This window comes from Callorhinus ursinus, unplaced genomic scaffold (genome assembly GCF_003265705.2).
Source record: "Callorhinus ursinus isolate GAN/ISIS: 27379988/994484 unplaced genomic scaffold, GSC_fseal_2.0 scaffold70, whole genome shotgun sequence".
Taxonomy (NCBI): domain Eukaryota; kingdom Metazoa; phylum Chordata; class Mammalia; order Carnivora; family Otariidae; genus Callorhinus; species Callorhinus ursinus.
The window spans coordinates 580,406-597,056 of NW_027397132.1; the positions used below are offsets into that span (position 1 = coordinate 580,406).

At 50.9% G+C, this 16,651-nt stretch overlaps 1 protein-coding gene across 11 annotated transcripts in view; it reads right to left on the minus strand.

Annotated features, from left to right (window-relative positions):
• Nucleotides 1-570: 570 nt before the first annotated feature.
• Nucleotides 571-16,651, minus strand: part of TRRAP (transformation/transcription domain associated protein) — a 113,433-nt gene continuing 97,352 nt past the window's right edge. For all 11 annotated transcript variants that reach the window (XM_025863829.2, XM_073886362.1, XM_073886363.1 and 8 more), the window contains 7 exons: nucleotides 15,707-15,968; nucleotides 11,855-12,080; nucleotides 10,742-10,959; nucleotides 8,361-8,545; nucleotides 4,066-4,269; nucleotides 3,784-3,978; nucleotides 571-1,596 (listed from right to left, as the gene is read on the minus strand). In XM_025863829.2, the coding sequence (XP_025719614.1) occupies nucleotides 1,312-1,596; nucleotides 3,784-3,978; nucleotides 4,066-4,269; nucleotides 8,361-8,545; nucleotides 10,742-10,959; nucleotides 11,855-12,080; nucleotides 15,707-15,968 (1,575 nt within the window). In that variant the 3' untranslated portion in view covers nucleotides 571-1,311. The remainder of the gene's footprint in view (nucleotides 1,597-3,783; nucleotides 3,979-4,065; nucleotides 4,270-8,360; nucleotides 8,546-10,741; nucleotides 10,960-11,854; nucleotides 12,081-15,706; nucleotides 15,969-16,651) is intronic.

A 16,651-nucleotide genomic window follows, 5' to 3' on the forward strand; every position in this document is an offset into this window, starting at 1 on the left:
GGCAAGGCCTGGGAAGGGCTCTGAGTCCCCGCCCTGAAAGGGGTCTTGCCGGGCAGGCCCTGAGTGGTGGGAAGGCGTCCTCCTCGCAGCAGACGGGAGTGCCTCCCAGTGGAGTGAGTCCTTTTAAATTCAGAATCCTAGTTTTACAACGTGGGCCAAAGCCCCATCCCACTTCTCATCCTCGGACACAACGCCTTGTGCTCGGGAACCCCCCCTCCCCCATGTCCTCCAGGGCAGGCTCTTCTGCCTTGTCCACTCCACCCGCAGGATGGAGGAGGCCTGCCGTACCCCCCGCCCCATGCACACAGGTGACCCGGCAGCAGCCCCGAGGTGGGGAAATCAAGTCCAAGGGACCAGATTCGAGGGCATGTTTCATACCGTCAGAGTCGGAACCGGCCTTCCTTGTCACCATCGCAGGAGTTCCAAGCTGAGACCCCTCCCAGGTGTCATCTGCTTGTCACCAGAGAACCACCGAGTGTGGCCCCTGTCGGCCCCGGGGCTTGGTTCCCCGAGGGGCTGAGGGAACACCTCACAGAAACAAGCATTTCCACACACATAAGGGATGACACGTCCTTTTATAAAATATTTATTCTAAAAAAATCACACTGTACAAATTTAGATAGAACATTCTCAATGTTCCTATTTATAAAAATGTGAACATAACAGACTGGAGTGAACCGACAAATTTCTGTGGCTGTTTTCTTTTTAAATTAGGCAGGAGAAAAGTGTTTTTCCAAGTACAATGATAGTAAATGTCTCGAAGGCGCCCAAGAACCCGACGATGAAAAGCGTCCCATGCCCCTGCTGCTCCCAGCGCTCACGCTCTCCCGGTGGAATCTGGACCCCACGCACAGCACAGGCGTTCCCGCGGGCCGGAGGAGGCCTTGCTGAGCCGCGTCAGCCGCTCAGAGATCCCAGAGCCGGTTCCACACAGCATAGAAGTTTGTGCTTAGAGAAAAGCCAGCACAATTTGTTCATAATTTCCTGTTTCTCTAACAAAGTGGGTTTTCTGTACACTTGTTACAAAGTCTGTACAAAAACACAAAGCTCCTGTGAGGCGTTACTTCTGAGTTAAAAACGATTAGAGAACCATCTTCTACAGATCACGCTGTACATTCACAGAGGGAGAAACACGATGAAAAATTCACGAAGAAATTCCGGGCCAGGGAATCCTGGTTTCTAGAAGGGGACCGCAGAAGCTCGGACGTCTCCGCTCTGCCCTTGCTGACGGCCTGGCCCCCGTCCCGGGCGGGCAGCGCCCCTGGGGCCACGTCTCCCGCTCCCGCTGCGGGCCCCAGGCCGAGAGGCGCCTCACAGCCACGGGTGCCAGGCGGGGTCCATGCGGCACAGGTTGTCCAGGCTGTTGGCAGCAGCCACCAGCGTGTTCACTTTGCTCTCCCCGCCTTCAAACTGGGCCAGGTTGTGCAGGCGGGTCATGATGGCCGTGACCGCCTTCTGCACCAGGGAGACCAGCTGCTGGCTGTCCATGTTCTCAGGCTGCCCAGCGGCCGAGAGCGGAGAGGAGGTGTCCTCCTGTGTTTTTTTGTGCCAAGCGATGATCTCGTCCCGAAGCACCGTTTTCAGAATGCCGTCCACCTGCAAGAAGAGAGAAGAAAATGGTGCCGGCTGAACCAAGCGCAACCCGGAGGGGCGGCTTCCTAATGAGGCTGGGCCTGGCCACGGCGAGCCACGGTGCCCAGGGCCTCGTTGATGCACCAGGGAAGCCGCCTGGGGTCCAGCAGTGGCCACAAGGCACAGCATTTTGGTCTGAGCAGGGCACACGTGTCCCATGGCACCTGCTCCTGACACACTGCTTCCTGGTGTCAAATGTCTGTTTCACTCCACACATCTGAGCACCTGTCGAGGGCCTGTTCCTGGCACTGCAGCCAAGAGTACACAAAACAGAAACACCAACAGCCCCTTGCCCTTAGGGGGCTTTGCTCCTGACAAAGACATGCCCGACATGCCCTGTGGTGATGGGCACTGAGCAGAAACAGCAGGTGAGCCGGGCTCGGAGCGGTTCTGGGCGGGAGGGGGCGGGGGGGGGGGTTTGCTGGTGACGAGGTCACATTTGGGCTGAGATAGGAAGGAATCAAGGACGCAAGGCACGTGGCTGTCACACGACCTGTTTCTCGGGCCAAGGAGAGCCACCCTGGGCCTCCGTGTGGCCACAGCACAGACTCTGGGTTCCAGCCCCAGCTCTACCACTTCTGGCCTGGGCGGCCTTGGGAGAGTTACTGAGCCCCCTGTGCCTCAGTTTCCCCATTTATATACAGGGCATAGTAATAGAGCTTCCCAAACGTGTTTTTACAAGAGATTCCCATACAAAATGGTCTACATTTTAGCCAACCTACACAGGCATTCTCTACATTTAGGCTGTTAGGGAATTTGGGTCCAGAGTTTGGAGACAGCCCGATTCTTTTCTGTCTACACTGCACTGTCTACACAAAGAGTAACGCATGGCATCATCCAAGTTGTTACAGGCCTTTGAAATATGAGGAACCACCTTCATTCTTTTTAAAGTTTCCAAATAAACGCCAAGCTAAGGACTGCCCTATGATTGCTTCCGGGAGTGTAACATTTCGGTCTACATGAGGACTTCCTATTTCAAGCCTTATGCCGCAGGTAGGTGACCGTGAACTCGCAGCATCAAAACACAGACTGCTCCTCACGGAGAAATCCCGGGGCTATTTTTACTCATGTTCATACTTATGCTTTCCCCAAAAAGCACTCCCCACTGATGGACACGTGCAACCGAGCACTGAAAAGCACAAGACGTGTATAATGTAAAGTCTGTGCTCCCAGTTAAGCAGTTAGCTAATAATTTGAAAATTTCTCTGAGTAAACACTTTCGGAAAGCAACTGGTACCTGAAGGCCTCTTGCGACACAAACAGCTCATCAATGCAAAAAAAGAAAAAAGAAAAGAGGCACAAGTGATCTCTCCAGTTAAAAGAAAAGTGACCTGCGTTCAGTCCCCCGTTGCGAGGAGAGAATTACTCTGGTGGTGAAGACAGGCTGGGAGTCAGCGTGAACTGGATTCGAATCCCAGTCTGCCCTCCCTAGTGGCCTGAGCCCTGACAGCCGCTCGCCTTCCCTGCCCTCGCTCCCCGTCTGTACGACCGCCCGGAGCAGCTGACGGGAAGCCACCCAGCAGTCAGGGACGGGCGGCTGGGGGAAGGCAGCGGGGCCCCTGGCCTGTCACCGCGACAGAGCCACCCCATGGCTTCCCGTGGCCGACGGCATCCGTCGCGTCTCCCACCTGGGACTCCAGGGTGTGCCCTGCACGTCACAGCCCTTTTGGCCCCAAAACCACAGCATGAGTAAGACAGGTGCCATCCTGCGGACACACCTCCACCCTTTTATTTTTAAGTAATCTCTACGCCCAGCATGGGGCTCGAACTCGCTGCCCAGAGATCAAGGGTCGCGCGCTCTACTCACAGAGCCAGCCAGGCGCCCGTCTTCCGCCCTTTTATAGCGGAAAGATTTACATACACACAAAATGGAAGGCAGCTATGAAACCAAGTAAACAAAACCGACAAGCAACAGTCATCGTTGGGAAAATCATCCAATAGAGACTTCCAAGTCCTTTGTGTAAAACTGGTTCCTCAACATCCTAAATGCTTTCAAACAGTCAACATTTTGAAATGCTTTTTCCAAAAAGCAGCAGCTTGAATTGCACAGTAACGACAAGCTTTCTCCCCCCCTTACTAGCCGACCAGCAGCCTGCAGGCCGCGCGGTGTTCGAGTGACCCGCGTGCAGTGCGCCAGCCATCGTGGCCTACCTTGAAGTTGGGCTGGGCGAAGCACCGGGCCACGGCAATCATGGAGGCCGTCAACGGGCCAGAGACGCCGATGGTGGTCAGGAATTCGGAAATGTTGGGGGTGAGGCGGAAAGGGACGGGGCGGTTGGCATCCAAGTCTCCGGTTGCGTCGTTTATATCAAACCGAAAGTAGGCCACATTCAGTTTGCCAGTGTCCTAAACACCAGAAGGAGACAGTCTCAGAACTCACACAGCACGATGCAGACGCTGAAGGAAAGGCTCTGTCTGGTGACACCCAATTACCTGAGCGATCTGTAACATCTCGGGATTGAGTCTATTCAAATGCAAGACGAATTCTGCAAAACCAATGAGTGCGAGCTGGATGGTGAACATCTTCCGGAACGTCCAGTAGTCCGTGGCATTGGGGAACGTGTGCAGAGCCCACTCTTTCAGCATGCTGCGTGGCACCATGTTACTCTGAACTTCTTTGAGGATGTCTCGAAGGACCTGAAATGATATATCACTCCACCATAGCTTCCCTCGAACTTTTTTTTTTTTTTTCCAAAGGAAAACTCTCAAATTGTAATTTTGTACTTACTTGGCACCAATAAAGTGAATTCTGTTGACAAATACATATGTGATGTCGTTTGACTAAACATGGGGATGTCAATTTTCTTCTAGGGCTCACGTTGTATGCTTAAAGCAACAACAGAGCCATCGAAAAAAAGCCTTAGCTGCACGATGTGTGGTATTTGTTTTACCAAGAATTTAGATAAAATCCAAATACTGTAACTTGTTAACTACAGAATATAACTAGACCACTTTACAAAAAGAACAAACGAATAGTTGGATACCAACACTTCATACCTAAGACCCCTAAAAACAAAAGTCTTATAAACTGAAGGAGCTAGTTTCTCAAAGCAGAGCAGATGTTATACAACATTTTACACTGAATTCTGTGCTGGAAGTCTTATAAGACTATTTCAACACCACAAATTCAGAGACAGTCTCAATAAAAAGTTTACTAGAGTTAATTTAGTTCTTGTTAGACCAAATGGTAAAGGCACAAGGTCTGTTCTGGGCTAAGTTCTACCCATGGGCTCTGAGAAGCCACTAGAATGCAGGCCCTAAGCAACCAAGAACCACGCAGACCATTAAGAACACTAGCACAAATCATAAAAATAAACTTAAAAAAAAAACAAACACTTTTATATAAACTTTGGAAAACTTTAAATTCTGGAAATTAAAGGCTTACAACAATCTGAGTAGCTTTTATTCAAGAAAGGCTGAATCTTAGTGAGAGTGAGCGTTGCAGCAGTATTTTAATTACACTATTCCCATCCCCTTTTACCCATCTCCACACTGGCCTTGAAAAGCAACAACTTTGCAACCATGGCAGCTGTAGAAACCGGCAGCCTAACATCCACTGGCATGGGCGAATGTGTTTAGTGAGCCCCCGCAAACCTCATCTCCAGAAAATTATCACTATTTAACTGGCAGCTTCCTGAAAAAAGCCCCATTCACTGGGCTTGTCTGTTGGACTGAACTCAGAGTTCAGTCAGTGAGGAGCATCCTATTTCAATTGAAGGGCACTTGCTAAAAACAATCACTGACAACCATTTAATGCTGTAGATGCCCGAGGCAGCGACACCAGCTGGAGCACAAAAGATGAGGGCAAACAAGAGGAAGAGCTAGGGAATGAGACGACCACAAGAGGCTTTGAAAAGCTTCAAAATATTCCTACAAATCTAGAAGATCACTTATATGCTCATGAGAAACCTCAGAAAGCCCTATGCTCTCACATGTCGTTGACCGTGAGACTACATAAACAGGAAGTGAAAGCTAAGGCAGAGATGTAAATTAACTTGGACATGTTGAAGGCACCCCCCCACCACACAAACAGAGGCCCTCAAAAAGGGGGAAGACTTACTGCTTCAAGGAATTTAACAAAATCTCTGTCAAATCATTAGCTAGCTGGGCAGAGATTTCAGTGGCTGCACATGACAAAAACATAGACTTTACAAATTAGTCCAGGAAAGTCACTAAACAAACAGCAACAATTACAAGCCTTGGGGAAAATTATCTGATTTCTGGAGTTGTCACCTATTATTAAAAATACCAATTTTTCAACAAAAAATCGTGAGAAAAAAGAAGAGGAAAACATAGCCAATACACAGTAAATAAAGTGAAATCACTTACATCCAGAACATACAAAGAATTCTTAGAGTCAATAATAGAAAGACAAATCATATAATTTAAAAATGAGCAAAGGACCTGAATAGACATTTCTCCAAATAAAATATGCAAATAGCCAATTAGCACATGAAAAGCTGCTCAATATCACTTGTTATCAACCAAAATGAATGAGAATGACTATAACCCAAAAGAGCAGTAACTACTGGCAAGAATGCAGAGAAAAGAGAACCCTTATACACTGCAATCCCCTGGGAAAACAGTTTGGCAGTCGATGTAATGTTAAACATAAAACTTACCATGTGACCCATCAATTCTACTCCTAGGTATATGTCCAAGAGAAATGAAAACATACGTCCACACAGAAACATACATGAATGTTCATCGTCATTAGCACTGGTCATAAGTCAAAAAGTATAAATAATCCAAAAGCCCACCAACTGACAAACAGATAAATTAAATGTGGTATAGTCACACAAGGGAATATTATTAAGCAATAAAAAGGAACAGACTACTGATACATGCTATAAAATGGGTAAACCAGGAAAACATTATGCTAAGTGAAAGCAAGCCACAAAAGAGCACATATTGTAGGATTCCTTTCATATGATAACGAAGAATAAGCACATTCACGAGACAGAAAAGATTCGTGGTTTCCAATGTCAGGGGGCAGAGGGGAATAGAGAGTATAGTTAATGGGTATGAGGCTTCTTTCTGGGGTGCTGAAATGTTTTAATTTTTTTTTTCTTAAGTAAGCTCCACGCCCAATGTGGGGCTTGAACTCCTGACCCTGAGCTCAAGAGTCACATGCTCTACTGACGGAGACAGCCAGGTGCCCCTGGGGTGGTGTCAACTGCACAACTCTGTGAATATGCTGAAAATGCTGCATTGTACATTTTATTTTATTGTATTTGGGGGGGTGGAAAAGGAGAGACAGACTCTTAAGCAGGCTCCACGCCCAGCATGGAGCCTGATGTGGGGCTTGATCTCTCAACCCTGAGATCATGACCTGAGCCGAAAGCAAGAGCTGGATGCTTAACCAACTGAGCCACTCAGGGACTCCTCAACTGTACATTTTAAAGGGTGAATTTTCTGGCAAGTAAATGATGTCTCAATAAAGATATTTGAAAAAGAGCAAAGGATGAAGAAGCAGAGTTAGTAAGGAAACAAGCAAGGGTACAAAGAGTAAGAAGGGGCCATGACGCTGGCTTGTTTCGTGCTGTTGTCAGCATCTCTAGCTGGCCCGCCAGGACCCCACGCGGTCTCTAAGCTGAACCAACCATCACCTTCATCAGTCACAGAGCCGATTATAAAACACTAGGGGATCCTCATGTCAGCAAATATTTGCAGATGGAGGTCATCAGTTTCCACACTGTCAAAGGCAAATGCAGCCTGAAGAATACAATCCATTCATCTCCCACAAACACGTCAGAACTGTCCTTGGTCCACAGAGTGACCAGGCAGTGGCCTGTGACCTGATGAAGCCAAGACACCAGCTCCCAAGGGAGGCCACAAGCTCTGTCCACAGAGGGACTGCACGCAGGCAGGAGGCTGCACCAGACCCCAAGGCCTGGACTGCCTCAGGCCCTGTCTGTGCCCTGAACCCTGCCTAGATGGGCAAGACCAGCACCTTGTGGGCTCCATCTTGATAAAAACGAAGTCTCCCAGGTCTCGGACTAACTGAAATGCTGACATGAGGATCCCCTAGTGTTTTATAAATGGCTGTGTGACTGATGAAGGTGATGGATGGTTAAGCTTAGAGACCGTGTGCGTGGAGTCCCACTGGGCCAGCTAGACCCGGACGGGTGGAGACAAGGACACAGCTTCCAACTCCATGGTATCTCGCCCAGAAACTGTGAGGCCCTCTCGGGAGGCACAGGAATGACCACAGTGGCGTCTGGGAAGCAGACCAGGAGAGCTGCCTCTTGGTGATGCACACAATCCCGTACAAAACCTCCTCATCCGGACCCCACACCTCCCCTACTTCCTGCCAAGGGCAGGAACCTGCAGGCGGGGAGGGCCCTCCATCCAGACCTCCTGTGGCAGGCGCCATGCTCCCTCCCACGCGAGTTTCACCTCCCGACAAAGCTGGGCCGACATGTCTCAGCGCTCACTGCTTTCTGTACTTAGAAAGTGCAGCACTGACACCGTGTGTCCCTAACACCCCGGCAGCGAACCAGATGAACGGACTATTAAGTGGGTAAGTAGCCTCATGTCCCTTAGACCAAGTTTGGCTGCCAAATGAGTTTCCCCTGAAGTTACTCTGCAGCAAACGTCATTTCATTAGGGTCCATGGCCACCTAATTTCTACCACCTCACAAGGCCAAGGAGGGAAAAAGGTACCTCTGGGCTGCCCGCAAGGCCGCAGGTGGCAGCTCGCGCTCCCGACCATCCCGATTCGGTACCTGGTGGCTGGCTTGGGTCCCGCGCGCCTGCACTGTGGCCAGTCTGTCATAGTACCGGGAGATGGGGTTGTCGTGCTCAATGCCCTTCTTGGCACAGCGCTGCTTGTAAATCTCCACGAGGGAAAGAGAAGAGGGGTTGTCCTCCACGAGGCGCATCTGTGGGGATACCGCCACCACACGTGGAACTGGGGAGAAAGGAGAAGGCAATGGGAGCAGACCGAGAGAACGCGCCCGGGCAGCGCTCGACCCCACTTCCAGGGACGTCCCCGGAGCAGCTCACTCAGCCCTTGGTGAGCAGAGGACGGGGGCAAGCTGGAAGTCACACACCGCGTCCTAACTCGGCACGTGGCAGGAAGCCCGACCTCCTGGGTGATTAAGACACAGGGGAACAGAAATTCTTTAAAAAGCAATCTTCAAAAATAAAACCTGGAGACTCTGCCAACGGTTCACTCTTTAGAGGCCCTCCTTCACCGGGGTTCTATCAGCAGAGTTCAATCTTCCCCCTCGCTCCAAGGTGCCCATCGAGTGCGGTTACCTTAACCTGCCTTCCAGCATCGGGATGGGTGGCCCCCATCTTGGAGAAATTAGGAAAACGCTCCACTCCTCTCCTGTGTTCTGTAGTTCAGCGACGGGAAGCTCCCAGAGTGAATCTGATTGTTCCACCCAGTTACTTTGTGGAGCTGTACTGAGAGCGAGGCACATTTGGGACCCCCGATGACCACTCTCGCACTGGACATGCCTTTTCTGAAGTGGTTCACCTCACATGCTGATAACCTCCACTGGGACTGCACTTAATCAGAAAGTGCTGGGCGTGCCCGCCCTGGAGCCAGACAGCCCACACTCACATCCCAAGTCTGTTTTCCCAGTGATGTGACCTCGGGAATGGTCACTGGACGTCTATGAACTTCAGTTTCTTCATCCGTAAATAAAAGTATAACATGTACCCCATAGGGCTGCTGGTAGACTAAATAATACTTTAAAGATATTAGCTCAAGGTAATATTACTAAGACTTTTTTTTAAGTAAGCTCTATGCCCAACATGGGGCTTGAACTCATGACTCCAAGATCAAGAGTCACGTGCTCTACCGACTGAGCCAGCCAGGTGCCCCTGAAGACATTTTGTTGAAAATATTTTGTAGACAGCTGAGAAATTTCCTGAAGATAGCAAAGAAGGTAGCAAAATCAAGCTTGTCCAGCACGGGGTCACAGCAGCAAGCTGCCTGGGTGCTGCTGAGTGGTGCAGCGGAAGCTGTGGAGTCCCTGTGCCAGCACCAGCCTGTCCTTAGGCCACTATGACCAGCTGCACCCGCGATGGGTGTCAGTGTGGTGGGTACACACACACACACACACACACACACGTTCACGCGTGATTCTGACTTCTAATGGGCCTAAAGTGGATTCGGCCTAATGTCCATTAAAGCCCAAGTACTAGCTTGCTGCAAGTCTTCACTCCATCGGGAAATTCCACAGTGACTCGAGGGCACCTGTTTGAACTGTCGTTTGATGCCGACCAAGGGTTTCTTTGGAGAAAGCAAAGAACCACCTATTACCCCCAGATGTGATCCACACTATAAATCTCATTACATACATGTTAATACGCATACAGTTTCCTATGGACTTCTTTTTGAGATCTACTTCTTACTTTGGGGATGTTAAACTTAAGGGTAAGAGATTTTAGGTCAAAATGGGTTGGAATCTTAGTGGTCAGAAGAAAGCTCCATACGGGACTAGGTAACGTGCACTGCAATGGGCTCCTAACCTCAGAGATTAGGTGCTAAACTGTTTTAACCGGTTCTCTTCTCTGAATGGAATGACAGTGCACCTCTGCCCCCGTCACAGACAGAAATGGGTCACTCACAAATCACCCACAAGTTGGTACGGAAACCCCTTACTCAGAGGCTGCTGGTCGCCATGTGACCAAGATTTCTACAGCCTTCATGGGGCTTCTTGACTCTCCCTCGCGCTGCATTTCCCGCTGGGGAGGCACGTTCCGGCCGTGGCCACGCGGTGCAGTGTAAGCTCCAGGAGTCGTTCGGAGACCTCCCGTCAGCACGCTCACACCACGCTCACACCACGCTCACACCACGGCCTGTGCTGAGCCCACGTTTCACCAGAGCATGGACGGACTCCCGGGCAGAGACAAACAGCCGTGGGCGCAGACACAGCAGCCCCTTCGCCAAACCAATACTCATGAGACACTTGTCTAGCAGCGAGGGGCCTAAAGGCTGGGGAGCAGCTTCTTCTGGGAGCAGGGCCCTCATTCCAGAACCTTCCCTGCTTGGTGTGTGTCGGGGCACTCTCAGCTCCCAGGAGACAGCACACGTGAAAACCCGCAAAGGCTGATGGGAGCGGCCGTGTGCCCCAAAGGGCACCTCTCCTACCTGTGAAAAATAAGTGCCTCTTTGTGGTTTCCTTCCTCTTCTCCAGACAGGGGTTCAGCAGCCGGAGCAGCTGCAGCACACGCTCCTCTCGCCGGGACTCGGTCAGGCAGGCGTCATTCATGACGAGGTACGGGTAGATCTTGCCGTTGTGGCCGCGGATGTAGAGTCTCCGGGCTGCGGTGTTGTGCTTCTGCACGATCTCCACCCTGGGCATAAACCTACCCAAGCAGGCACACAATGAAACACCAGCTCCCCGAGCCCTCAATTTCCAGTCCTTTTCTTTGAGAAGAAAAGGGAACTTTATGAGCACGGCATCCGGAGTTGTTGCGGCCAGACTCCCGCAGGTAGAGCCACCACTCTGACAAGGTATGAACGGCGCGACACTCTTCTATGACGCGGGGGAGACCCCTCGGCAGAGGGAAAATGCAGGAAGAGAAGAGGATGCTGTAGTTTTAAAACGATCAGCCACAGGGTCCCTCTTCAGGAGCTCAAGGAGAGCTGCCGACTGGCTCTGAGAACCCCAGCTACAGAGCTGGGGGGGGGGTGGACAGGTGCCCGGGGAGCGAGCGTGAGGACTACACACCCTCGCCCTCACCTCCCTCCCGTGGGCCAGGGAGCAGGGAGGGCTGGCCAGAGGGGAGTCACGTCTGGAGGACCAGGAAACTCGATTCTGGATGCACGAGGAAGCAGACTTCTGGGTGTGATTATGACCATTTGTTAACAGCACTTCTGCCATTTACAGTAAGATATAACATCTACTCTAATAAATCTTACAATTGTCCAATTCTGTTTTGAATACTGAGCTTTAGGAGTTTTATGGACTGGGTGACTTTCTATTGTCCAATTCCATGGGGATTCAGAAAAGGTTCTTTTAGAAGCAAAAGAAACACAAACTTGACTCAAGACATTTCACCCGTCAGGCCAGACCCTTCAAGTACCTGATTCCTGAAATCCGAGCACAATCTCCCGTTCTCCCATTTCAGGGGCAAGGAGAGCACAGGGGAGGGAATGAGCCTGGACTGCTGCATGAGGTCTGCCCTGAGATCTGTCCCGCAGCAGGCTTGCCCGGGGTAGTGTGTGTTAGTGACTAACCGCCACGCTGGGCTCACTCACCGAGCAATCTTGATGTAATAATGGGTCGGCTTGGGCATCAGAAACTCCCCTGGAATTTCTACTTCAGCTGTCTGTGCTGAGAAATTGCTCAAAAACCGGCACTTCTCTTCTATGAGGAAGAACTTTGGAAGCTGCTTGGTTTTAGCCTCCAGGATTTTGATCCACTTTTTCAACTTAGAAATAAGATTGTGAAGCTTCATGGATCCTGGAACACTGAAGTCAAAATCTTCGAAATAAAAAATAAAATATAATTAAAAACAGTTTTAATCATCTGGGCTATCTGGAATTCACTACAAGACCATGCTCAAGAGCCTCCCAGGTAGGAAACAGGCATGTTTTATTTTACATCTAACCTGGAGCAAAGAACATCTCAGTCCCTGTAGCTCTTCAATGCGTAAGTTGAAGCCTGAGTGACTGGTCTGCCGACCCTGAGACTGGAGGAGGGAAGGGGTGAACCGCCAACAGGAAGCCTCACCCCCAGTCACCACAGGTCCCATGGAGCCCTCCGAGGGGCCCCGGAGCCCGCTGGGCCAGCCCTGAAGATCACCACCCTCCGCCCACCGGCAGCCCCGCCTGACAGCAAGCCTCACACCGGGGAACCACAGCCCTGTGCCAAAAGCCAACACCGCAATTAATTTGAGGCTAAAGGAGAAAGAAACCAATCCCGGCGAATACTAAATTATAAATCAGTTCATTAGAAGAAATTAAGTCAAGGCAGTGAAGTGACAAAAATGGAAACCATGCCCTTTTCATTTAAGCAATTAAAATACTCCTGATTGCTGTATATCTCAGATTTTACTGACACTCGATATTAAAAGGTCAATTAAACTGAAAAGCCCTCCTTTAAAAAAGTGCCAGTTCCACACAGACGAGCACTAGGGGTCAAAGGGGCTCTGAGTTACTCCAACTTGCCGGAGCCCGAAGGTCAGGAAAAGCCGAACCTTCTCTGTCGCAAATGGAGCCCGTGGGAGCCACGGTCCTCTCGCTGACAAGGGCCGGGATCTGTGACGTGGCAGGGGCCCTTGCACTCAAGCGGAAAGGCTCTGTGGCGCCTCTTGCGGGCACTCTTCTGCAGACTCAGGTGGTGTGGGGGGAGCCTGGTACAGACTCCTGCCCCCTGTCCTCACTGCCTCCTCCCCACCGCCCCCTCCAGGGCTGCAGCAGGCTGGGCCAGGGCCAAATGCAGGGAAAGGGAGTGGGGGGTCAACAACGTGCACATGGAACCAGGGGCCGGTGGAGGCCCCATCAACACCCACACGGCGGCCCAGAGGGGCCGTGGCCATCTGAATGCCAGCCCAACCTTGGCACGCCCAGAAGCACTGCAATCAAGGTGCTCAACTGTCCATCAGCACAGACACCCCCTCTTAGCCCTATGGCCACACCCACCTCTGCCCTCAATCCCTCACTCCTGGCCACCACTAACCCATTCTCCACCTCCATCCTGACGTTATTTTACAAATGTTTCCTAAGTAAGGACGATGCAGTAGGTGTCCTTTCGAGATTGGTTTTTTGCACTCAGCATGATGTGAGGTTCATCCAAGTTGCCCTATCGATGGGTAACTCCATGAGTATGGATGTGGCACACTTTGCTCATCCATTCTCAATTTGGTGCTTTTGGAAATAAAATGGCTGCCACATTCATGTTCAAGTTCCTGCATGTATGTTAAGTCCTCATTCCCTGGGATAAATGTGATGTCCAGTCTTTGAACTTTCTGCCACCTCCTTACTGGGGTGGGAGTTAGTAGCCAACAGAAGTGATGCTGCCCGAGGATGGAGGTGGGGTAACTGTCCTCTGTTGTGTGGACGAGAACGCAGTGCTGAAACACAGAGCTGGTCCTTCCTGGAAATGGAGGACCAGAGGGGCTGCAGAGCTCTGAGTTACGCACGAAATGCCCAGGCCTGGAAGAAGGTCAGAGCCTCAGAGTGGTCTTCCTTCGAGTTTCTGGTTTTGTATTTTTTTTTATACCAAAATCCAAATGACTTGTCTCACTCTGAATTCTCTATCTCAGACTATATTTGATTTAATGAGTGGACTTTTTTTTTTAAAGATTTTATTTATTTATTTGAGAGAGAGAGAATGAGAGATAGAGAGCACGAGAGGGAAGAGGGTCAGAGGGAGAAGCAGACTCCCTGCTGAGCAGGGAGCCCGATGTGGGACTGGATCCCGGGACTCCAGGGTCATGACCTGAGCCGAAGGCAGTCGCTTAACCAACTGAGCCACCAGGTGCCCCAGTGAGTGGACATTTTAAGATAAAGACATACTGAGTATCATTTCCCTTGAGTAAAATAGGAAAGTTTCCATAAAATTCATCTCAGACTTTTCCTTTTTTCAGGGAATAGTGACCAAACACGTCATATGAACGTCAGAAAGAAAAAAATCGAAGATGATGGAAGCGCTTCAGTGGAAAAAGGTGTGAGAGGCTCATATTTTTTTGTTCAAAGAGCATCTTCTTCAAGGTGTGGGTGCATTGGGGGAAGCCCCTTGACCTTAAGGCGAGTCCAGCGTTACCTTTAATGCCCCTCTCACACCATAAGGGAAGGAAACCCGGGGCCCCGGGGCTGCCTAGAATGACAGCAGGACATGCTGTATCTCACATGGATCAAAAGAAAGTCATGGCTGTAGTTGCAAAGCATCCTTTGCAATTAGCGGGATAAATATTTTCTTTTACAGGATTTCAACCTTGTCTACACAGCACTTATTTCTAGCTGTGTTCTCTGTGATAAGAGTACTTAAAAGATACTTTAAACAATTAACAATGTGAACCATTATTTTACGACTTAGTGTATCAGTATAGAAAGAATGTTCTGGAGGCAGTTATGAAATTTAGTAATTAAACTAAAATGTTTCTTTTAGCAGGAAAATTGACCAGACAAATCTTGTTTCCCATGATGATCACTCAGGGGTTGACATTCGAGACATAAAGGCCTGCAGAAGTTCCCCAGGCGGCCAGAGAGATGCTCTGAGAACTGGGGCTCACCTGGGCTCCTGTGTCAGTGGGGTGGTGGTGGGACACAGGTGGCAGGATCGCCTGCACGCAGGGGACATGGTGGCCTGTGTGTGCTCACGCTGCGGGAACCAGGGCCCCTGTCTGGCAGGTAAAGACTGAGGCCAAAGGAGCTTGGACTGGTCTGCCACTGATCACGCAGAGCTGGGGCTGAGGTTCATTCTCCTGGGCGTCTCAGAAAATGCACGAACCCAAACCAGGGGCCGGTTATGATACAATCTCCTTGTCTTTCTGCCACCCGAATGCACTATAGGTTTTTTTTTTTTTTTTAAAGATTTTATTTATTTATTTGAGAGAGAGAGAGAGAGAAACAGCATGAGAGGGAAGAGGGTCAGAGGGAGAAGCAGGCTCCCCGCTGAGCCGGGAGCCTGATGTGGGACTCGATCCCGGGACTCCGGGATCATGACCTGAGCCGAAGGCAGTCGCTCAACCAACTGAGCCACCCACGCGCCCCTCCACTATAGGTTTGAACTCTACTTGTCACACTGAGCCCTGTACCTTTGAGCCTGTCTCACCTCCCACCGTTCCGTTTTCCCACAAACACCAAGCGGAGGGAGGGATGAGAGAGGGTATGTTCAGCCTGAAGCTCTCCTCTTCCTAACACCCGCCGTCCCCTCACGTGGAGCCTGGCTCCACTCCTTCACCCTTCACTGGAGTGAAGGCTGTGCAGCCTCAAGCTGCTGAGCGTCACCGTGACCTCGTGATCGGAGTCCGCATCTTAAACGGAGAACAGCAAGCTCCACCGAGACCATGCTCACGGAAACAAGGAAATAACAACTAGCTGATTGTTAAAAGACAGAGGAAGAAGAGTGAACGGAACCTTCTCTGGGTTCAGGAAAGGACTCACCGGTTGTGAACTGACCCTTCAGCTTCTGGAAGACGGGGTCCTGGGCGGTGGCCTGTGCCCGCCTGGCTAGAGACTCGGAGGCCGCGCTGGAGAACATGGTCGAGACGTTGGACACGTTCTCCAGGCCCACCCCGAACGTGCTCACCAACTTCTTGACGAAATTTAGAGTGTGGGGGGTAATTTTGGCATCGGACACGGCTCCGCTTTTCTCAAATGCAACAGAGTAACATTTCGCCAGGCCCTGCTGGAGCTGTCTGAGAACCTGGTGGGGAGAGACCCGGGACAATTCTCACAGCAACTCTCCAGGCCAGCAGCTAACCATCGGCCCAGGACGTCCCACCCCCACCCCCCGGCACATGGGGGTAAAGTCAGTGAGGACAACACAGAGGCAACCTGGGCCGCGCCATCAGCTGTGCCTTTAACCATGAGGACCAAGTGTCCTGAACAGTAAAACAAAAAAACCTCCACTTTTTTGGGCATACACCTACCCTTCTGTTGATTAACGAAGGGAAAACACTGTCTATGCAGACAGCTTTGAAGTCACAGCTGCGTGTCCGCACGCACACATCAAGTAACAGTAACACAAGGCCGCCTCTTGGCCAACAAGATAAACATCCAGATAATAAGGGCTCATCCTTTTGTCATCAGCTTAGGCACACACCATTAGGAGAGAAGCTGGCTGCTGAAAAGCTCCCTGAAAAACTCCATTACCTAACACCACAGCCACCGCTCACACCTCACCCCGCCACTCACACCCACCGCCCCGCTCACACCCATGGCCCTCTTCACACCCACCGCCCCGCCGCCACCCACAGCCCCGCTCACACCCACCGCCCCGCTGCCACCCACGGCCCCTGCTCACACCCACGGCCCCTGCTCACACCCACGGCCCCACCGCCACCCACGGCCCCGCTCACACCCACGGCCCCGCTCACACCCACGGCC